Source organism: Fopius arisanus, unplaced genomic scaffold (genome assembly GCF_000806365.1).
Source record: "Fopius arisanus strain USDA-PBARC FA_bdor unplaced genomic scaffold, ASM80636v1 scaffold00086, whole genome shotgun sequence".
Lineage (NCBI taxonomy): Eukaryota > Metazoa > Arthropoda > Insecta > Hymenoptera > Braconidae > Fopius > Fopius arisanus.
Window position 1 is genome coordinate 203,553 of NW_011887825.1, and position 23,137 is coordinate 226,689.

A 23,137-nucleotide genomic window follows, 5' to 3' on the forward strand; every position below is an offset into this window, starting at 1 on the left:
GACAAATTCCATTACATCTTTTTTTATTAGGTTTATCCGTTACTATTATTTATTAATGTTTTTAAATACATCGACAAACATCACAAAGACAGAAATGTAATTAATCATTCGTTTCACATCTATTCCAATGTGCTTTTGTATTTTCATAAGTATGAAGCATGAGATTTCTCGATAGTTAAATGCAGATATGTCAGGTCCTCACTCGGAGGCAGAATTTGCTGAAATTTTTATGCACATTTTTGTGATGCTGCTGAGCAGTAAAAAAATCTATACTGTTTACAAATGAAAATATTTGATGTCATTGAGCAGACAATTCCATATTTGGCATCAAGTCTTACAATAAAAGAATTTTCTTCTTTTAAAAACACATCAGTCGATTTATAAAACATCAGTCGACAGATATGAGTAAGAATTGCTCATAAATACTTAAAAAATAGGCATTTTTATTGTTTGAGAATTTGTTTCTTCTTGAATATCAAAGGTGCTCGTCACAATGAAAATTAACGCTCATCGAATCTATTGACACTTATCAGCACACCATTAACTTCATTATACTCTATTGACACTGATAACTCTCGAAAAAATATTATCATATATCCTGTGATCAGGCAAAAACTCATTTGTACCATATTCTGATTGTGGTCAAACATATCCAGATGGATAAAAAAAAATTTGTTTTCGTTTTCTGTGACGATAAAAAAAAGAGAGAAAAAAATGAAAATTTCCGCCCAAAAATACTAAATCCTTTGAGCTGCGATAAACTCCACTAGCTCACATCGTCAATTTTCGGCAAAAAATAACTTATAATAATAATAATGCTAAATAACGTCTGAGTCAAGCCCACAGTGAGGACTTCCTGAGATTAAATCATGTGAAAATAAAAAAAAAGTCATCCCGAGAATACCAAATAATAATGAGAACACCATTTTTGTAAGCTAGATATTGTCTAATTTTAATTCAAGAATATTTTAACCCAATGGAAAAATAAATATTCGAAATAATCTCCCAGGACATTATTAATCCTCTAAAGTTTTTTTTTCATCGAGAATTCCCTCCCTGTAGTACCTCAACTCTTCATCAAAGCCTCTCATTCTCATCCTCAGTTTCACTCTGTGCTCCTGTTTTTTTAACATTGAGACGTTTCGCCTCGTCTTTATTGACTCCATTGACTGCATCAGGATTGGCATTGAGATCATTCCACGGTTGGATGCTGGCAGATCCGAATATCCAGAAGAGGACAGTAGCAGAGAAAAAGACAATAGCTGAAATCCAGAAGATAATCCTCCACTGGTGAACACCACTTTCGTCGTAAATGAGAGCACCAACGAGCGGTGGAATAATAAATCCTGGAAAACTACCAATGGTATTCATAATTCCATAAAGAGAGCCAGCATAATTTGGAGCAAGATCTTGATGATTCTGGAGATTGGTCTGACATGCAGCTCCATTGAGCGTCAGTGCGCCAATGATCATGATTATTGCTGTGTTCTTATCACATCCCACGTAAGTTGTGATGAGGAGTGCGAGGCCAGGGCCCACGTGGGAGAAAATCATGAAGAGTTTTCTGATCCACACGAGTTTGATGATTTCCCTGCGTCGCAGAAAATCACCACCAGCTGCAAATAGCACTCCAGCCCCCAGACGTGCGATGTAGGGGAGTCCTGTCAGAAAACCTCCTTTCTTCATATTGAAACCCAGAACCTCAAGACTGTACTTTGGACCATTCGTCGAGATGAAATAGATGCCCCACATGTTGGCAAAGTGAGCGTAGACGAGGGCCAGGAATGGTAGGGACGTCACCATGTGTCTCAGGGGAAGGCTGACCTTCTGTTTGCTCACTGAGGAGCCTATTTTCTCTTTGATGTATGCCTTCTCCTCGTCAGTGATGGTGGGGTGGGCGTCTGGGGTGTCGTAGGCCAGCCAAATCCACAGGAGATAGAACACCAGCATCAGACCACTTGTTGTATAGAAAGCTGCCTTCCAGCCGAATGCCGAGATAACTGCTCCACACAGCGAGAGGGTCACAAAAGTACCGAAGGGGCCACCTTAAAGAAACATTTTTATACGCGCGTGAAAGAATTCTGTATTGTCTTCATGTCGAGCTGGAATATATCTGTGTCAATAAAAAATGTTTATCTGGTTGTATAAGTCTGATGAGGAGATGGATTTCTTGAATAAATAATAAAAGAATTATATAATCGAATGAGAAATTCCTTATCTCTACTTTCGATAATCCCCAGTCCTTATCGATTTATCAAAATATGTGGGATATCGCGTTGTTGGTGGTGGAGGGATGTTTTACCTTGCATTGTCCAGACGAACATGCCCTTCTCCTGAGGAGGTACCCATCTGGCAATCATTGCGTGCAATGCTGGATAGACAGCGCACTGAAAAATAAAAACGAATGTTTCCAGTTACACCCCGTAATCTACGGGTCAGTTAAATCAACAATATGAACGTCATTGGGCTGAGTCCACTCGGTCCAATGCACTTATGAAAGTGGAACACATGAATTGAGAGTATTTTTATCTCGTTGATTCAAAATTATTGAATTGTTGCATTGAACCTTGTTTTTCCCTTATCAAAAATTCGTAAGGAATTCTGAAATTATTTACAAAAATCTACTCACTCCGGAGAATCCCATCAGAAAACGGAGAATTATGACCACTGACCAATGAAGACCAGCAGCCAAAGGTGTCAATAAATTCAAAACAGCTGGAATTAAAGTAGCCCATCTGTTGGAAAAAAATGTTGAAAAAATTCTTCAGTTTTATGGTCTCTTTGAAGAAATAAAATAGTCTCACAAGTGACGCACGTGATAATCCAATAATTATCCGTAAACAAAAAATTCAAATATTGTATCATGAATTAACATTTACGCAACAACTCGTGCACCACCGAACTTCTCAGCCGCCATCCCAGCAGGAACACTCGCTAAAACCGGTCCCACAAAATAAGACCCCAGTACGAAGCCCTGAATCCTCTCGTTCCATTCGAATCGCTCTCCAAACTTTGAATACAAATTTTTTCCATTCAGTATTCAATCGAAAATGTGACAATAAAATTTAATAATAAATATTATTAAAAAAATATGCATATGCAAGTGCACGTGAAACATGAAAAAATTTAATTGAATTCTAATCGAATTTTAAATTAGCTTTTGGCCGATTAGTTCTACGCAATTAAAATAAAAAGATACTCACGTCCGACATATTTTTGGGACCCGAACTCATATTTGCGGCCTGGTGAAGCAGTTCTGTGCAATAAGGGGCCTTCGCAGGACCTCCTTTAACGCTTTTAACCATCGCTACTATCGTGATTGATAGATTAGTCCGGATAAAATACGAGAACATGCAAGCCATAAACATGAGAACGCCCAAAATAGCCCTCCTGGGTAACTTGCGTCTTAGCCATTCTACAGAAAAAAAAATCCATAATAAATCCAGTGATACCAATAACAATTGATCGCAAATGTTGCAAGTATCTTAACAATGGAGTCTATATCAAGAACGATTGACGGTAAAAACTGGTCGGCCCTGAGTCTAGGAAGTATGAAAAACCAATAAGTCACATAGACAATGCAAATAATAAATAAATTGAACAAATTTATTATTCAGCTTCGATTCTAAAAAACTTGGAGTATGATCTAAGAACGAATTCCTTCACGATCTTGAATCCTCGGATTTTTTTTCTTCGTGTAGATAATAATCACACCAATGTCGTTTAATTAATTTTTCACTGCCGGCTACTATTGACACTGGTCATTAAGCTCAATTTGATAAAAAATTACGGCGGGTTGTACTTCCCACGGGTCAATGCCTCAATAAAATGCCCCCGTAGTAACAATAGCTGAATGAATTCACTCATCACCAGGAGAATTCCAAAACATTCCATTGAATCATTTCCCCCCGGGTTGAGAGGATAGAATCGCAGCTATTTTTTCTCGATCCTCTCAACGAGGGTAAATTGGGTTGCACCCAATTTCAATCACTGGTATTCCACTCATCTCAAGCCCCAATAAATTTCTCGCGATAAAACCGGACAATGAGCATTTACTCACTTCCCGCGTGATTATCACCATGTGTTTTTTATTCGTGAGAATAGAACATAAATAGATTCACGATTCACGTGCGTCCACTGGGTGGTACGTGTGGAGAACGCGCGCGAGGACGAGTATTTTAATTTTCAGTAATTACTCATTCCAGTTTGAGGACAGTTAGTCGTTACCAAGGCCTTCCGTATTATTGAGGAAAAAATTAATTTCATATTATCTGTTTAATACGAAGACACGAATTTCCATCAATTTGTTTTCATTCACTGTCTATTCCAGAGCACTCAGTGGCGAAAGGTAATCGACAACAGGTATTCTCCCCTCGATTTTAAAACCGTAATTTCTCGGTGAAAAAATTTTCTTTACAATTTCCAAAGCTCAATACGATTTATTTGATCAAACAATTTGAAAATCTTTGAAGTATTTTACTTTGCAATTCAATTACTCCATAAAAATTATGGACAATCGAAAAAAATCAATTGGCAACAATTGTCGCCGAGGTGTCGAGTTTGTGGGGAAAACGAGGCCAAATGAGATTTTTATCGATGAAGAGGTGCCTCAAGACATGCAGTCATTTTACATTTGAATCAGATTACTCGTTATCAGTTCCGATCACATAATCCAAGTGGATAAAACACGAATTAATAATTGTGGCGCATAAAATTCTCCAAAATAATTGCTTTTTAATCGCTGTAACTATTACGTAAATTGAACTGTTGATCATGAAGGTTCATTGCGAGATGCATTTACTACGTTGCATTAATCAGACAATCGTGTCATGAGGAATATAATTATGTCACGAGCGGCCAATGTCAACTCCGATAAAGCCAATACGTTTGACTACTCTCAGAAATTTAACAGCTGATTATGATAATGTATGATTGATAGCATAAAATGGAAGATTCGTATTCATACGAGTGTTTTTGATGGCCAGGAACTTTCTAGTTAGCAATTCCCCTTGAAACCCCCTGAAATTACATTCGATTGTACCCGAGTGGTCTCCACCCACTCTAGTCCATCCAATTTGTCCCCGATCATGCGAAACACCCGTCTGAATTGAATAAACCATCCGGAGTGTAATGAAAACCTATTAGCAGCGATTTCCGTAACATTCTCACGTATGAAACAATCTATAAAAAAATCGAGCGCTTTCTCTAAAAAAATTTCTACAACAATTCTACGATAATTCATGCCCCGATGTGACGTGGGTCACAAAATAAAAAAAAAACAACTCACCGTTGAGGGCGATGGGTCCCTTGCAGATGCAATCGTAGAAAGCCATTTCCTTTTTTTTTTTATCAATAATTCCACTGATAACCGAGTAATCACCAGGTCTTAGGTCAATTCCCGGCCGGCACGAGCTGCGGTGTTGGGCCGACTGACGCTTCAAATCAGTACGTGATAGCAACTAGCTCTCGTTTATTCGTAAATTGCATCATTCCCCTCATTCGGCTCATCACCAAGTTGTCGTAGGTAGGTATCTCACACCCCTTTTTCAACAATTCTTTTTCCCAACTTTTTTATCCTTCAGCTGGGAATCTATTTAACTCGTGATGGTTTTGACCTCTTCAATGGGAAAAATAAATAAAACATTCGACGGAGACTCGACTAAATTTGAATTTCTATATTTACAAAACGAGTGGGGGCTGTTGCGTAATTCCACGTCATATCTCGAGTCAGAGTGAGAATTTTTCGATTGATGGGGTATTTCCTGGGGTAACTGCATTTATCATTATTTATTTATCCAATGCAGGGCACATCGAGGTTGAGGAAAGAATGTCAAGGAATCGCGGTTGTTGCCGTTTGCGCGTAGATTAAAAATATTTTGTTTGAAAATTATTTGGTTACTTGACAGGAATATTTACATCGATTTCTTAATCTATAAGGACAATATATGATTTTAAGATTGTCAGCAAAAGCCTTGAATTATTATTTTCTAAAAGGAATAGTTACTGAGAGTTTATTCAAGGTCATAGCTATTATATTCATCTTCTAAAGGAATATAATTCTCGTAATCAATACATGATGGGAATTCCCTTGAAATAAAATGATACACATGACCAAATTTCTATTGTTAGCAATATATAGAAAATATATAAATAATTGCTTCTAAATTTATTTAGTGGAAAGAATTCTGGTATTGAGATATTGAAGATTTTTCTCAAGGGAATCGATATTTAGTGAAAACTATGGGCGTGAGGAAATGTGTCCTCATTTCATCGGATTGAACGAGGATTTGAATTCGATTTGCCCTTCGGCCTCAGTCGAGGACGAATTCATAGTAGTTTTATATTTTTTCATGTATCATGCACGTAGCATCGAGACGACCCGGATAAAATTGGAATTGATGCGGTTGGAGAACGATTTGTCATATGATTGTATCGTCCGCAGTGAATCCATCTTTTTTTATCCTCAATATTTTCCGTGGAAAATCAATTGAAAAACGAATGGGCAAAATAAAAGAATATTTCAAAAGGCGTACAAATGAAAAAGAAGAAAAAACATGGAAACAAAATAATTGAAGGTCTTTTTATAGAACTGCACAATTCTTCAATTCAAACGTTTTTGAGTTCAATGTCATACTGAATTACTATACAAATTGTCAACTATTCATGAATTTTAGGAATATCATGTGCAAAAGGAAATAGATAATAATGATTTGTAGAATCCATAATTTATCTGTAATTACTGACGTTTGTTTTTAATTTCATTTTAAAGAAAAATGCCAGAGGAATCTTTATAAAAATAATTGCCCGTAATAATGATAATGGGGTATCGATCAGGAAAAAATTCCAGGTCTGTCCTCTAATTGAATCCTGAAATAACCGCGCACATTGCCAAGCTAACCTCAAATAGCCTATTTTAAACGAGCAAAAATAGGTCGAGAAGGATTTCTAGATCAATGACGATCGAAATCGATCGCAACGGAAGGGTTTAAAATCGTAATCTGATCCCGCGTCTTGTTTGATTGCTTTCTAAAGACGATGGAAAAAACTAGTAGTCGGAAAATTAATAAATGATTATGGGGGGATGGAGATTTAATAATGACTCGACGAAGGGGCACGATTGCTATGGAATTCAACCAATTAAAATGGTATGGAATGTAGGTATTCAAAACTTACTCTGTGTTATGAATTAGTGCTTGATCTGTTGATTATTTATAATGTGCGGATCCAATCCGTCGACTGGCGTTTTTTAGGAATTCGAAAATACAGTTCAATCATCGATTATGCAAAAGTGCTGCCAATGAGTGTTCATATTTGCCAGTAGATGGCTGACTCTGGGGAAATTATAGGGATATTCTAGGGGAGAACGGGGTAGAAGATAAGCGGGTAATTCACACTGGAGCTGGAAGCATAAAAATTCAGAAGGGATTCACTGAAATTTGAAAATTCGATATTTTTGAAAATGTATCAGGGGAGCATGGAAATGGAGGAGGTATTCACTGAAATTGAAAATTGACGGGCTGACACCCCCATTGTGTGTGCCTCTAAAGTAGAACCACATCTTGTGGAATTCCAATGAAAAAAAATGATTCAATATGTTGCAGATATACCCCTAATAAAATTATGTTTTTAGAACGAGCGCGTTGTCTATATGGTAACGTGCTTGCCTACCACGCCGACGGCCGGGGTTCGATCCCGCCATCATTCATTTTTTTTTTATAAATAATTCCATTTTTATCTTTTTTAAATGGCAAATCAATCGAAAGATCGTTTAAAAACTGAATTTTTGAAAATCGAAAAGATATTCAGTGAAATTGACAAATTAGCAATTTTTTAAAACGATACTTTTGCAAAATATATACTCCTAATGAAATTATATATTTGCAATAATCCGTTATCCTAGCGGTAACGTGCTCGGCTAGCACGCCGACGGCCAGGGTTTGATCCCGCCGTCATTCATTTTTTTTTTTAATAATTTCAATTTTTTCTATTGTAACTGGCTAATAAATCGAAATATTGGTTAAAAACTGAATAGCTCCTCGATTGTCATGTTCCCCTGATACTTTTACAAAAATTTCGAATTTTTCACTTGCAGTGAAAATTTCAGTGAATAGCTCCTTGATTGTCATGTTCCCCTAATACTTTTACAAAAATTCCGAATTTTTCACCTTCAGTGAAAATTTCAGTGAATAGCTCTTCGATTGTCATGTTCTCCTGATACTTTGACAAAAATTTCGAATTTTTCACTTTCAGTGAAAATTTCAGTGAAGAGCTCCTCGATTGTCATGTTCCCCTGATACTTTGACAAAAATTTCGAATTTTTCCCTTTCAGTGAAACTTTCAGTGAATAGCTCTTCGATTGTCATGTTCTCCTGATACTTTTAGAAAAATTTTGAATTTTTCACTGGCAGTGAAAATTTCAGTGAATAGCTCCTCGATGTTCATGTTACCCTGATACTTTTTCAAAAATTTCGAATTTTTCAATTGCAGTGAATACCTATCGAACAAAAAAATTGGAATTATTTAAAAAAAAAAATGAATGACGGCGGGATCGAACCCTGGCCGTCGGCGTGCTAGTCGAGCACGTTACCGCTAGGCTAACGGACTATTATAATAATAAAAGTTCATTAGGAGTATATATTTTGCAAAAGTATCGTTTTAAAAAATTGTTAATTTGTCAATTTCACAGGATATCTTTCCGCTTTTCAAAAATTCAGTGTTTAAACGATATTTAGATTGATTAGCCAATTAAAAAAAGATAAAATTGAAATTATTAAAAAAAAAAAAAATTAATGATGGCGGGATTGAACCCGGGCCGTCGGCGTGGTAGGCAAGCACGTTACCATTTAGACAACGCATTATTCTGCAATTATAATTTCATTAGTGGTATATGTGCAACATATTGAATAATTTTTTTCATTGAAATTCCACAAGATGTGGTTCCCCCCTTCCGCACGTTCTACAGTCGGCTAAATTTCAGTTAAATAAATAAAAAACAAAAAGTATTCACACCGCAGAAAATAAAATTCACCCCGTCGACTTGATAAATACCCCAGCATTGCAATAAAAACTTGGTTAATAAAAAAAAACACCCCAAGATTGCGTGTGGCGCCCTCCCTCTCTTGGGATGCAGTACTACGATGCAGCTGGGGTCACTCAAACCCCCAGAACTGAGCCTCTACTTTACTCAATCCTCTTTGGTTCATCTGCTCTGTTGTTCTTTACTCTGCGTCTGTTCTCTCAAAGACAAAAACGACGCCGTGCCATTTTTTTCGTGTTATTCGTAAAAGTGAATTTTCTTGTCCTTCAAACGGCTTTCGCAGTGGTACTGGAGGGTGCACTGCCTTCTACGAGAGATTTTCCTGGTTCGAAGATTATTCCGTCGATAAAGTGAAGATAATCGTGCCTGAATCAGCACCGTAGTCAATAATTGCGTCAATTTATTGGATTGTTTAAGTTTTGGTGTTCTTGTGTGATAATGAGTGTGTCTGCAGTGGATAATGGACAGACGGAGGAGAACAACATGAATAGCCATGGCGATGTGGGGGATGCCTTTGGTTATGGCAGGTGAGGGATTTTTTTTCAGGTTTTTCCGGATTTTTGAGGGCTTGGAGGGTTGATGGAAAGTGTGATCTTGTTTTTCAGGAATACTGTCAGCCCTCAGGCTGCACCACTCCAAACAGCACCTACTGAACGGTATGCCAGTCATTACAACATGGGCCATGCCAAAAGGGGACTCGCTATTATATTCAATCATGAGTTTTTTACCGTGAGCCACTTGAAACCGAGGTCTGGAACAAATGTCGATTGTGAGCAGTTGGTTAATACTCTGAAGGATTTGGGGTTCGAGGTGAAAGATTTCCATAATGCCACGCACCGGGATATTGTCAAGAATTTGGAGGCTGGTGAGATTAATATTATATTACACTGTTAATGTTTTTACAGGTTTATTTTTTTGTCAGTCGTTATTTCCCATAATTCGTCTCTTGCAGTCGCTGAGAAGGATCACGCGAATCACGATTGTCTGATAGTCGCCGTTCTCAGTCATGGGGAATTGGGTCTCCTGTATGCCCATGACACGCCGTACAAGGCCGACACAATCTGGTCATACTTCACGGCTGAAAAGTGCCCGACACTAGCCGGGAAGCCAAAGATTTTTTTCATTCAAGCTTGTCAAGGAGATAAACTCGATAGCGGTGTCACGATGAAGGAGAGGACCGAGACCGATGGTCATCCTACTTCCACCTTCAGGATACCCTCGCATGCTGATTTCCTCATCGCTTACTCCACCATTCCCGGTAAGAACACATACAATTTAATTCATCCTTAAAATTATCTGTGCAGTTGTGAACCAATTAGTCACCGAAGATTGATAAATCGTAGTTTCCCATGAGTTTCGATTCGTGGTACTCTCGAGGTCAATGAACTTGCTCACCTGAATAGTGTATAGACATTCAGCACCTATGATTCAGACATCTATGAATCACCCCATGCACTACAATTATTTCAATCGATGATTCTATATTATTGATAACGTTTAAGTGTTTCCGCCCATTTTTTTCATTTAGAATTTTTTTTAACATCGGTATGAAAAAATAGCGCGATTTGATAAACTTTTTTATCTGTTATCATCAGGATTCTATTCCTGGCGTAATACAACTCGTGGCTCCTGGTTCATGCAGGCCCTCTGCATCGAGCTCCGTGAAAACGGCACACGCTACGATCTTCTGACTCTTCTTACCTTCGTTTCTCAACGGGTTGCATTGGATTTCGAGTCCAATACACCCGACAATATGACCATGCATCAACAAAAACAGATCCCTTGCATAACGTCGATGCTCACTCGTCTCATCAAGTTCACACCTAAAAATGGGTTAGTCAACGATTCCAGCAGACAGCAGACCATGACAGCAGATTAATTTCCGTAAGGAAAAGGCATCTACTTATTTCCGAATCGATCAATTAAAGTGACTTGTTCATGCATTTAATCAGTAATTAAACTTAAAGTTCGAGGAGTTGGTAGATTACACTGGATTTGATCTACTCGTCGATGCATTTAGACGTGAAATAAGGGATTGAACCGATTAAATTCATCCAAAAATACAATTGAAATTATATCAAATTGAGTGAACATAAAATTTCTTTTGGAATTATTGTCACCGCGAGACGGGACTGACTGGATTTGTAATTTTTCACCGATAGTGATAAATATTCAAGCCCTTATTTCATTCGATCTCTAAAGAAATTGCAATCGTAGTTTAAGTCCGTATTATTTACGGATAAAGGCGCTCGGGTTTTGAGCCATTCAATTATTAATTAATCGTATTATAAACTCGGTGTGATAACGATTTATATCGATCTATTGTGCTGACTAGCACAAAAAAAATCCTACCATCGGTTGTTTGCATTTATTTCCTTTTTTCATAGAAAATTGGCTTTAATTTTTGGTTGTGTTTCGTTCAAATTAATATACGGCACAATCACAAGCAACTCGTTTTTTTAAAATAAGTTCTTTTGATGAGTCCACTACGTCTGCATTTATTTACGTCTTACAATAGCTCAAAAAAGCGATGGTGGTTATTAAGCCTTAAAAATGTCTTTCACAGCGTTGAAGTAGGGAAACTTGTGATAATTGTACCATGACTGCCAAGGGGATTATCAATATTGTAGCTTTCGGGCAGTATAATCATTGAATGAAAAATTAAATTGTAAAGATATCATTCAGTTCGTCGAGGAATATTTCCGGTACAACTGAAATTTCCTCCATATCCCACATTCCAATATTTGATCGAATGAATATGTGATTTAATTGCGATTTAAAAATTTCAGTCCAGAAATCTAGCCACGATGGTTTTAACACTTTGCGGAATTGCATCTCTATTTGAATTAATCAAAACTCTCACGATCTGACATGAAAATAAATTGGAAATATCCTCGAGAATCTAACGTAGAAATTTTATAAATGTATTTTCCATATGGCTGATTGTACCGAGCTTTTTTATAAATGAAGTTTTCTATCACTTTACAAGTAAAAGTGGTTATTGTCAACTTTACCAACCTTTACTAAATTTTCCTGACTTTTTATTTGTGACCTGAGTTTAATTTTTTGGAACGCGCAGAACTTCCTCATATTCGATGGTGAATGATGGCCAGTCAAGGTATGATATAAATTTTATTAAAGTTTCGTATAATTGATTTTTATCGTCAAAGTAATTGAAGGCATGAGAATATTTGGAAGAATACGTTTTTTATTGATTATTATACTTTTAACAGGTACAAATGCTGTTTTTAGTACAAAAAATTGTCATTCTCACTGAGGCACTTGACCGGGTATGTTTTGTAGGAATGTCGAGATACCATTAGTCGCTGCCGGGGCTGTGAAGGGTCTTTGTAGTTCTGGTCGTCGCATCTGGTGGGTCATCAGGGCGAGGGGGTCGAGTGTTACCAGTGCCACTTGGTCGTTGCTTTCGTCCACGAAAAAGGGCTCAACAGTCTCACTCTCCATATGATTTAAAAAATCTTCTGATCGACTCATCGCTTGAGTTGGGGGCATGGGGGCCGTTTTATTTTTTGTCAGGAATTTTTTTAGCTTTGTTGTTGGTTTTTCAATATCTGAAAAAAAAAACTCAAAAGTGATGTAGTGAAATTGAATGAAAAAAAATTTATTATTATTATTCAGTTCCTGTATAATTTTTTTTTCTGGAGGTCAAATGGCTCTCATATTTTTTCCATTCAAGATATTCATACTCACGATTACTATGATTCATTGAATTATTCTGGGAATTTCCCACAAGTTGGCTGATAGGTTTGAATGGATTTGATCGGATTGAGGCTCTCGAGGGGGTCATGGAGATGATGGAGGGTCGGGGGTGATTATTTACAGGCGGCGGACTTTGTGACATCTTCACACGATTATCGATGATGGAATAGTTTTTCGATATCGTATCCAATAGCCACCTAAGACGAAAACCCCGTGGTTAAATATTTTTTCAAACTTCAACACTATGTTATATTTAGCCATTTATTTCTTACTTATAACCCTCGATGATTCCCATTGTACTGCTGACCTTGGGATCAGCTGGAAGAGTGGCCGAACATAATTCCACTCTTGTTGGGCACTTCATTGCATTGGCAACATGTTCAACATCTAAATTCTCCACCACATCTAGTTCGTCAATTGCACCGGGTCGATCCTGTTTATTCGCCAGTCTAAAGATAAATTATTATTTCATTCCCGACGAATTGAGAGAGCCGAAAAATCTGGTGCCATTATTTTTTTCTTCTAATTTTTTGCAATTAATTGTGCACATGACAAAAAATTGGACAATTCTGTGATTTAGCACGCGGTGCAGGTGCTCCGGAAAAAAAAAAGATCAATTGAAACCAACATTAAAACATTAAGAAAAATAATCTCACAATAATATTGGTTTTCCCGCGATATGCTCGTTGGTTATTAATTCACCAAATATTATTTTATTTTCAGTTAGTCTGGATATGTCACTAGCATCCACCACATAAATCAGACCATGAATCTAGAAAAAAATTCATTCAAAGGTCCATGAAGACATTAGTAATGAGGGAATGAATTAACCTGAATCCTGAGGATTGAGGAAATGAAATTGATTAGAATGTCACTCACATCGTGGTAATATCTCTTCCAAATAGCTCTGATTTGTGTTGCTCCACCGATGTCATAAACTTTGATGACGTATGACTTATGCCCCAGGGACAAGACTCTGAAGCCCATAGTTGGCATGACATTGGGGTCGAACTCTTGAAAATTAAATGAATTGATTAATTAGCCCTGACTTTTCAAGGCAGATATGATTTTTAGTCACCGTTATTCAGTCGATTTAATACTGTTGTTTTGCCCGCATTGTCCAATCCAGTCATCATCAGTACAATATTACTAATGGGAATAAAAAATTATTAGAAGTTCATTGATTTGTTTAATAAATGGAATTTTACTTTCTGTTACTGCCTCTCTGTGAGAATTTATTCATTAAAAATCTCAGACAGTTTCCCATTTTCACTTTGTCACAGTACATCACTGCTAACTCATGTTTGTAAGCAATACGTCGCCATGTTGTACACAAAAACATTGCGTGCGTAAAAAACAATGTCGAAAAGTGGTTGATATCGACGGTCGGCAATTTATTCCATGAATTTTGAGGTCTTGGGTTCGCTCAGCTGACCACTGAGGGTAGCACACGGTTCGTTAATCATCGATTCAAATTTTTTTTTATTAAAAAAAAATCAAGATTATTTAATGGCCACTGAAAATTTCAATAACTTCTCGAAACTCTTGGTTTAACAATTTTTTTTCCAGCGATTTATGAATTTCACTCATCTGTGCAAAAGAATCCGAAAAAATATTGAAAAATATTTTTTTAAATGGTTCCTTAACTTTCAAACTCTTGAATTAATTTTTTCTTCTATTATTCTTCTATATAATTTCCGGTTAATGATTCCTTTAGGGTACGTCTACATTTTTCCACATGTAATTACTTCCGCAGATATTTTTCCGTAATGATAAAATCAATTAGTACAAGTAGAGGCAAAACGCTTGTTGAGTTTTATTTAGGTTTGAAACTTTAATTTTAGTTCTAGACATTTTAATGCATTCTAGTGTAATCCCAGTGGACTAGGAAGCGAAGAGGGGTTGGGGGGGCTGGGCCCCCGCGGGGGCCAGGATATGCGCAACTTCGGATGTTACAAGGATCTACCGTCGAGGTTGGAAAACCAACTCTCGTTCAATTACATGAGCGTGGCGAGTGCCACACGTTCGGACCAATGGTCTACCCGTTTATAGTCCCCCCCCGAATGGCTCGACTTTCGTTACGATTTACTGCCTTTCTTCCGTTTACTGTGAGGATTTTCGTAGCCCTTTACCCACTGGGTAGGTTGTACAATGGTGGCCAGAGGCATAAGATTCTACGATTATACTGGCATGAAGGTGAATTTCCACCCCAGCATTGTAATACTTTTAGACTCTTGGAAAAGCCGTTCTATGCTGTACTAACAGTCCTCGGTCACTGCAAACTCAATTGAAACGGAATGTACGGGGAGAGGGACGAAGAATACTGATAGATTTCTTTCCATCAACTTTTCAATTTTTTATTTCATAAGTTACCACTTCGTTGGGGTGTCTGCCGATTAATTTGTTGAAATATTCTGTTTTAAATAATCCTGTGAATTTTTTTATTCCACCGAAATTTACACCAACTACTTGACACATGATCACAAGAAGTTCTCAATTATTTCATAAATCAAAGACCAATTTATTGATAACAAATTTCAAGTGCAAATAAAAAAATCTGCAGTTACTAACAAATTCATCAATATCATGGGTCAATTAATTCTGACGCGCCCTATTAAATTCAACTTACAGGATTTACTGGTGGCAATAAATTTGGAACGATTTAATGTTGAATTCAATCTGGCATAAATAAAATGGTTTACCATCGCCAATAAAGCGTAAATAAAGGAGTGGATCGAATGCATATGGGTTAAATAGTGAGGGTTAAATAATTCATATGATTTCACAAAGCTCAATGAATTCTCGTCGGAGAATTGACTCCTCCCCCAAATATGATCGATAAGTGTTCCATCCGTAATTTTGATAAGAAAAGACATAACAGATATCGCCACACGCGCAACGAATTCTCATTTCGAAGAGTTATACACCTAAAATGGATAGTAACAGTGCGCCCCAGCCAAACAAAAGACGCCCCCGTCACTACCCATGATGGACGCCTTCATGAAACGACCCTATGGAGTACCGTACATCACTTTTATGACTACCGTCCTCATTTTCATATTTCATATTTACATTTCTAGTCCACCGTAAATCACACAATTTATGGGTAATTAGACCTTTGTGCGTTTGCCCAACGAGAAGGGTACGCGGCTTATCGAACGTAACGAGAATAAGGGGTGGCTAGAGTTGTGGCTTTCACCCTCTTCCAGCTGCGACCTCTTCCAGTTTTCAGAAGCATAAGGGAAGTCACTGGTAATCCTGACTCCTCGTAACCCTTTAAAGTGCACAGAGAGAATTTTTTTGCCAAGCTTTATACTCTCCACCGAGACCAGGCTCCGATAAAAATTATTAAAAAAATTATTTTAAAAATAAATACTCCGGATATTCTCAATCAATTCGTATTTTTAGTCTTCATCGAATTCTTCCGCTAGGGACAAATAACGACAAATGTAGGACATGAATTAGTTGACATTTATCAGGGCATAACAAGACTATTCCGACTTGTACTCTTTTTCGACAAGTCGTAATCACCCCCCAACGAGAGTATACAAGTCGTTGGAAAGATATTACAGCCTCGTAAAAGGTTGAGGCGTTATGACATTCAACGATGCGTTTTAATGACACACGCAGGTGCCAACAGCCACATCTTACCATTTCGTTATATTCCCAATGGATTATGACGCTGAACGCCTAGGCTGGTTAATGACTGTTCAGGCAACTTGCTGGTATCAATGGGCTATTTCTATCATCATGGGTGGGTTAAAGATGCAGGTGGTGCTGGGAACAGGTCATTTGGGTTATTTCGTTATGACGCTAGACGTTAACTACCTGTCTTCATTAACTTTTATCTTCCATTATTACACTCTCGGGGAAAAGCACAAGTTGAAAAGAACTTTGAAAAAATTCCCGTTATTTTTCTCCACCCAGAATTCTCTCAACTGACGTATACGATAATCATCTCGTGATTGACAACTGTACTGACTTGATTGATAATTAAATATTTAGGTAAACAAGAATTCGGGAAAGGAATTTTTCTCGGTGTGCGATAGCTCGTGGACTGATTGTCCCTGGAGCATGCGGTATCAAATAATCGCCACATAAAAAAAGTACGCGAACTAAAGTGAATAAGACCGTGTGCGTCATGATGTAGTTGCACACCCGACGAATGACCGTAATGTGCGTATATTTACTTTAGTGCCCACCTGTTGCAGTAACCTAGTTTCTTACGCTCACCTACCGTAAACTCTTAAACTTTTTCGAGGATACCTCCCTCACCGCCCCATCCTTCCTGCCACCATCTTCTTTTCCTCATCTCAAACTACCCAAGATTTTTCTGATCCTTATGTCACTCCTCCGTGCAATAAACTTTGTACAATAAATCCGGTTGTAGAGTAAAAAGTGGTGGATGCACACTCTCGTGTTGCATGAACATAACAATGTGGTGAAAATAATGGTGGCGTACCATCGCACGGATTGCACTCCGTAATTTGCATACAATCGACATGTGATGCTATTGCCCCAGGATTTCCTTGAGACAGTCACCATCTTGGATGCCACCAGGCTAATTCATCCCGATTAATATCGCAGAGTCTCGACGAGGAAAAAAATTCATTTTGAAATACAATTCATTCGGCTTGTGGATTCACCGCGTCATTCCGCGATTTTCACCCATCGACGACAGACTCTTCGATCGAACAGAAAAAACGATAGAAAAAAGGGGTGGGATGGAGGGTGGGGGGGAAATAAAAATGTGGTGGACGCGTCATTGCGTGCACGTGCATTGATACTGATATTTATGCTCGCCAGTTAATCATGTCAAAGTCGTTTGATTTGTCGTTGGCTTTTATGGGGGGGAATTAAAACGTTCATTTCGCCGCAGACACTTCGCCAACAGTGACCGTTTTCTATGAGTTATTCTCGCTTTGTTGGACGCTCTATTCTTTTTGGGGCATTAGGGGATGAATCGTTTTGAATTACAGAGATCGATCGATCGATGAGCATTTTTATCAGTGAAAAAAAATTCTCAAGTGTTGGAGGAATTTGGAAATTGTGAAATTCAGACTAATTCAATTATTTTATTAATTACATTTAATTCCATGGCGAAATGACTGCTCATATATAATGAAATGGAAAAATAATAAAAACAGTGAGGAATCATTGAAAATCTGTGAACGCTCAAAGCAATCTCTTCACCGAGAGGATTTGCATCCCTCAACCCCTCGAAGTCCTCAATCTAATGACGCTCTTCTCTCGACGCTGCTCCCCCGGGAGTTGAAGAAATAAAAAGCCAAACAGGACCCAGCGTTTCTCCGAAGAACTTTTGAAAACTTGATTCTGTGCGTCAAAGAAAACTACGGGGCTAATTAATTGACGTCTCAAACCTTTGTCGACGTGATGTCGGGCTGTTGAGCGCCGGTGATGCCCCGAGGGTTTGCGTTTGCGGTTTGGCGTTCTTAGGGAAAGGCTCTTTGTCGTCATCGGTGGTTGTTGGGATTGGATGTACAACTCCAACCCCCTTCATCCCTCTACCATATCTCCACTGATTCGTCTCTTTCCTACTCTCTCTGATATTCCAAGTCGTTAACAAGGCAAATCATCCGCGGGCAAGTAATGTCGCTCTTCTCTTTACGATTTCCTGGCAAATTGGTTGTGTGTGTGGTATAATAATTCCTTTTGTCTATATAGAATTTCACTGCACCAGTTACAGTCCAATCAAATACGTAAACAAGTTTAATCGAATTGAAATTGAACTACCCGCTTTACAAAGCATTTTGAAAGTTGACATTCAATATGATTATGTTGGCTCTAGTGTACCGAACTTGCTTATTTTTTTTGTGGATATATTGGTAGTGGTTTACCGGGGAATGGGATTTCCCTCTGTTTATTCATGTCTGTTTATTTGCCCCTCTTAGAATTTATTTATTTATTTTTTCATTCTCACATGACATCTTCACTGGGAATACATGAAGATGCTGATGGAAGATGTCCATTGGAAGATGTTACCAGCAGTCGTCCAGAAGTACCAGCTGAAATCCCAACGAACACCTTCAAACTCTTGGTCTGGGCTTCTATCACGTTGGGGCAAACGGGCGGACAGCTCTGAGGCGATTTGTCTTTCATTTCGGGTTAATTTATTGCGCCCAGGCAACTCTAGCGCTATTCTCGACTCCGCGCCATTCAGCCACGCCCCACCCAACTAATGTCCCACATAAAACTTGGTATCAGCGATCCTCAAACGGGGATTTACAATCCCTTCAAGCGCCGCCTGTCACTATAAATTCTCTTGGGCGACATCGATATATCTCGAGCCGCGAATACTTCTGTCCCTAATGGATACCACTGGAGTGTCCCCCAAACTCAGATCACTCGATTTTTGTATTGGAATCGAGAGGGTGGGTAAGGAGTCAGAGATACTCATTGACATCCTTGTTCCTGAATCACTAATTCCCTGAAAAAAAAATATACCAACGTGTTGCCGATGTTATCCCTCGGACAAATTTTTTAGTCGACTATATTGTTGGATAATTAATTTAATTTTCTATTTATAATTTATTATTTATCGGATAATTGAATTTGGAGGTGGGAATGACTGATTATGATCAAATTATGATGTATGCGATGGAAATAAAATTGGAAAAATCACATTTTTTGGAGGAATGGAGAAGATTAGGGTGTATTTGAATGGTACTTGTTTAAAGTTACACGGGCCTTGAAGTATCAGCGCAAAGTCATGCGGGTTAAACTGATCAATAAGTTCTTGTGAGCGTAGACACGGCAGAATGCGTCAGGGAATTAGCAAAAGGGGTAAATGCCGACGTTCGGCAGTAAAAGCGGAAGGGTAGTTGGCAGTGGTGGTAGTTGCGGCTTAAACCGTTGAATCATAACAAGGACTTATGTCGAAAGCCTCGACAAGAATCCTGGTGGCTCATTGGGTACCATCGCCAAGGGTAGGAAAACTGGAATTAGAATGTATATAACCGTTCTTTTACATATTCATGGTGTCTCCTCACTGCTGAGGAGTTTTCAAGTCATTCGCCATTTTGGAGAATAAAACAAGTGAGACATCATTTATAATTTAATGGAATATAATTGCAATCAGAGTTCTTTCTCATCTGCACTGCAATGATGATTACTTTAATCCCCGTAAGCACGCGAAGGACCTTTCCTGGAAATGAGGGAATAATTTTATATTAATACCAATATGACTATAACCTTTTGTCTATTATCTTAACAAATTACTTGAAAAGGCTAACGCTGGGGATAACTGTACCAATGACCGTTAGCGTACCATTAAGGAGCATCTTATTAGCTCCCAGGGTTGATAACGTTGCACTCGTAATTGCTACCTACCTTTTAACTAATTATCCTTCACAATAATTATTGTCAATGGATAAAATTCTTCTCTTTTTTTTTCTGACCTCTCACATCCTGGAATTAAAAGAGAGTCCGCGAGTCTCTATAATTTCGTGTGTAAATTCGACATTTGTCCAGGTGAATTTATCTTGAGAAAGAATTATCACGCTCCATTTTGTGATAACGAAGTGACTGACAGCTTCAACTAGCGGATTGGCCAGCGCGGGTAATTCGAAAATTCGTAAGAAGATTAAGACAACCTCCACCGATTATACACCCCGACAAACTCCCACCCCGACAATTGGTAAAAGCCCAGTTGGTCCCCATGGTCTCCCACCGATATGGCAACAATTACTAACCTGATTGTAATAACACCTGATCATATACTCGGGAATAACAAGCGCCAGATGAGAGAGTGGGTGGGTGGGTGGTGGGTCATAACCGATCACGAGACAGTGGAATAGAGGATGGCATTTCGGTGAAGGTATAGCGCACCTACATTTAATCCTACCGCGGATTTTGGGTTTCGGGATTTCGCAATGGGGCTGAATGCATTTATGGGGGGATAAAGAGGGAGTCACAGGCGTTTATGTACAACAAATCAATTTTCTGTCTCACTCACTGGCTTCAACGTACCCCCTTTATGCCTGGGGGTAGTCCAACTGGACGGGAGAATTCACTCGGTTTTGGTGGGTTACCTTCGCGTATTCTCTCCCTTTCGCCCCCTTCTCCCCCCATTTTCTCTCTTTATGGACAATACTTGATCGTTTTAGTGTGCAGTCGCCTGAATATTGGAGGGGGTGGAAACGGGTGGGGGGGGATGGAAGAGGTGGAAAGGGGTGGAAAGGGAAATTCTGTACACAACTGTGCCGTGTAGTGCTCACATGAGTGTAGTCGCTGTTTCTCCATGGTGCGGTGCTCGCTGGGCTGTTTTAACGTAAAACGGTTAATTGCATTGCCAATAACAGATAATGCAACAATCAATGATTTAGGGTGGAATGGAGGAGAGGACTGGGCAGATGTGAAGGTGGAAAAACCAGGGGATATAGGAGTCGTAGGCCGGTATGATAGTTCTCCAATCATGTTTGTTATGGGTGGGGAGGGCGCTCTCTCTAATTTAAACGCTCCCAGTAGGGCTTCCAGGCCAGATTATCCCGTAATAATTGGCAGTATGTGAATGGGCTATCCGAAACTAGGAGAATAATTTACTATTTGTGTTTATTGAGAAAAATGGGGTCTTAGAGTAGGTGCATTTCACGTTTATTGCTTGCCATTTGGAATTACTTGGGAGTCGCTTGATTGATCGAGCTCAATCAATATCTGGATTCTGGAAAAATTCTTTAAATTTTGGAACGATTTAGAATTCACAATGCGCAGAATAAATTATCCGTATCACAAATTATTCTAGAATAAAATAAAAAATAATTATTGTCGATCGATACCTAGAGGTAATTACAACAATATTTAAGTAAGAAATAAAAACAGTATATTTCTCCCAATTAAAATAATTATTTAAAATGAATATCGATATTGTCCCACTTTTTCTATAGATATCACATTCTGACATGTTGATGGCCATTTTCTTCGCCATATCCCCATATTTCGAGAGTTATGCCTGTCAGAGAATTAATATAGGCAAGATTTGTTGTTATTACAGAGACGGCGGCACTGAAACCGCAAGGGCAGGGGGTGCAGAGGGATATAAGAGAGCCAATGATGGGCCAGGGGTAGGGTGGGCTCGTCGGGGAAGAGGTCGCTGAGGGGGTCGGGCACAGGGGGGGTTATGGTAGGTGGAAAGGCTTTCTCAGGGTACCCAGAGTGAAGCCATTACTTACTATAACTGCCGTACAGAGAGGGTGGTATACGACGCCAGCGTTCCTGTCAGGCATCCATCATCGCAACTAATGGCTCCCACTCTACTGCCAATAACATCCGGTCGTGCCCTGGTCCCCGGAAACCTTCACTGAGTCAACTTCTTCCAACTTTGTGAGTTTTTCCAGATTTTTTTCACAATCCAATCCAATCGGGGCAATGTTTAGGGAAATTACTGGTCTAAAATGACGGACATTGTGACTTCCTCGAGATGTCATTGTGAATTTAAAAAAAATTGAAAAAATATCGTGAGTTTAATTCGTTGTCAATTGAAATTTGAAAATACATTGGACTCCTTCCATCACTTCTTCATACGTCATTCGTAAATGTCACGACAGATAGCCAATATTCCCTCAAGACCCTCCGGTATAATCGGCGTGTCCTTTAATTGTCGCTGAATAGAGGTCACAGGATAGACACGATTAGACGGAAAAGTTATAGCACTGCTGGGTTAGGCAATGATGACGACGGAACTCGATGATGATTCCGGGAGGGATGGGGTAAATCCGTGAGAAAGAGCGGGACAGATAACCCGAGTATATTCTGGACCATGGGGATATAGTCAGATAGTTATTGCTGAGCGATTTGATAGGTGGATAATGACGAGTAATAACACACCGCGGTGGGAATACCGAGTGAATATATATACACGTTCATATATATATGTGTTTGGCTGTGGATAGCATACCAACCCCTGGAATGCCTGAATGCGGATGGTGGATACGAGATTGCGTCATACATATGCAGGGTATATGCATTTGGCATCGAACTGCGTTGGACCAATCATTACTGCTGGGGAAACTTGATTTTCACGATTATGGAGTATTTGATAGAGTTAATGAAATGGGGATCTGGCCATTTTAGATATAACAATTCAATTCGTTCTTCGGTATGAACTGGAAGAAAAAGTACTCACTCCAGTCGACTTTTCATATAATTCCAGTTTAATCACTCGGTTGATGAGTCATCGGTTGATTATTAATTAAAATTGATGTTTATGGGATTGGGGGAATTTTTCTAAATATCCACCGACGAAATAGAAAATCGGAATAGATATGACATCCATGATCATTCTCGTGTGGTGATCAACGGAATTATATCCGTTGTTGACACAAGATTGCAGCCCTCGGCATGGCTGAAAGCGCAGGTTCGGGG

General features: G+C 38.7%; 3 protein-coding genes across 4 annotated transcripts; 1 reads left to right on the plus strand and 2 right to left on the minus strand.

Annotated features, from left to right (window-relative positions):
- Window positions 1–16: 16 nt before the first annotated feature.
- LOC105270367 (sialin) lies at window positions 17–7,281 on the minus strand. The gene is made up of 7 exons (XM_011311251.1): window positions 7,174–7,281; window positions 5,288–5,617; window positions 3,204–3,415; window positions 2,880–3,010; window positions 2,630–2,735; window positions 2,303–2,387; window positions 17–2,045 (listed from the first exon to the last, which is right to left on the minus strand). Exons 2-7 carry the CDS (start codon window positions 5,331–5,333, stop codon window positions 1,078–1,080), a joined length of 1,548 nt encoding a protein of 515 aa, XP_011309553.1. The 5' UTR covers window positions 5,334–5,617; window positions 7,174–7,281; the 3' UTR covers window positions 17–1,077.
- Window positions 7,282–9,203: 1,922 nt separating this feature from the next.
- Window positions 9,204–12,022, plus strand: LOC105270368 (caspase-1). Its single transcript, XM_011311252.1, has 4 exons — window positions 9,204–9,564; window positions 9,643–9,902; window positions 9,990–10,295; window positions 10,633–12,022. Exons 1-4 carry the CDS (start codon window positions 9,476–9,478, stop codon window positions 10,914–10,916), a joined length of 939 nt encoding a protein of 312 aa, XP_011309554.1. The 5' UTR covers window positions 9,204–9,475; the 3' UTR covers window positions 10,917–12,022.
- Window positions 12,023–12,227: 205 nt separating this feature from the next.
- Window positions 12,228–14,069, minus strand: LOC105270369 (ADP-ribosylation factor-like protein 13B). 2 transcript variants are annotated; one of them, XM_011311253.1, is made up of 7 exons: window positions 13,966–14,069; window positions 13,836–13,906; window positions 13,637–13,770; window positions 13,414–13,529; window positions 13,030–13,206; window positions 12,749–12,954; window positions 12,228–12,609 (listed from the first exon to the last, which is right to left on the minus strand). In XM_011311253.1, exons 1-7 carry the CDS (start codon window positions 14,043–14,045, stop codon window positions 12,308–12,310), a joined length of 1,086 nt encoding a protein of 361 aa, XP_011309555.1. In that variant the 5' UTR covers window positions 14,046–14,069; the 3' UTR covers window positions 12,228–12,307. The 2 variants fall into 2 exon arrangements, with proteins under 2 accessions (XP_011309555.1, XP_011309556.1); XM_011311254.1 differs by lacking the exon at window positions 13,414–13,529 and having other exon boundaries at window positions 13,030–13,190.
- Between the last annotated feature and the right edge of the window lie 9,068 nt (window positions 14,070–23,137).

What these genes read in the sequence shown, in the direction of transcription:
- LOC105270369 (XM_011311253.1), bottom strand. Translation starts at nt 14,045, where the DNA reads ATGTACTGTGACAAAGTGAAAATGGGAAACTGTCTGAGATTTTTAATG. An exon ending in CAGAGAGGCAGTAACAGAAA is followed by an intron (nt 13,907 to 13,965) that starts GTAAAATTCCAT and finishes TATTCCCATTAG; the next exon opens with TAATATTGTACTGATGATGA. An exon ending in GGAATCATCGAGGGTTATAA is followed by an intron (nt 12,955 to 13,029) that starts GTAAGAAATAAA and finishes TTTTCGTCTTAG; the next exon opens with GTGGCTATTGGATACGATAT.
- LOC105270368 (XM_011311252.1), top strand. Translation starts at nt 9,476, where the DNA reads ATGAGTGTGTCTGCAGTGGATAATGGACAGACGGAGGAGAACAACATG. An exon ending in TGTCAAGAATTTGGAGGCTG is followed by an intron (nt 9,903 to 9,989) that starts GTGAGATTAATA and finishes CGTCTCTTGCAG; the next exon opens with TCGCTGAGAAGGATCACGCG. An exon ending in CGCTTACTCCACCATTCCCG is followed by an intron (nt 10,296 to 10,632) that starts GTAAGAACACAT and finishes TGTTATCATCAG; the next exon opens with GATTCTATTCCTGGCGTAAT.
- LOC105270367 (XM_011311251.1), bottom strand. Translation starts at nt 5,333, where the DNA reads ATGGCTTTCTACGATTGCATCTGCAAGGGACCCATCGCCCTCAACG. An exon ending in GGGACCCATCGCCCTCAACG is followed by an intron (nt 3,416 to 5,287) that starts GTGAGTTGTTTT and finishes TTTTTTCTGTAG; the next exon opens with AATGGCTAAGACGCAAGTTA. An exon ending in TTCTGATGGGATTCTCCGGA is followed by an intron (nt 2,388 to 2,629) that starts GTGAGTAGATTT and finishes TTTATTTTTCAG; the next exon opens with TGCGCTGTCTATCCAGCATT.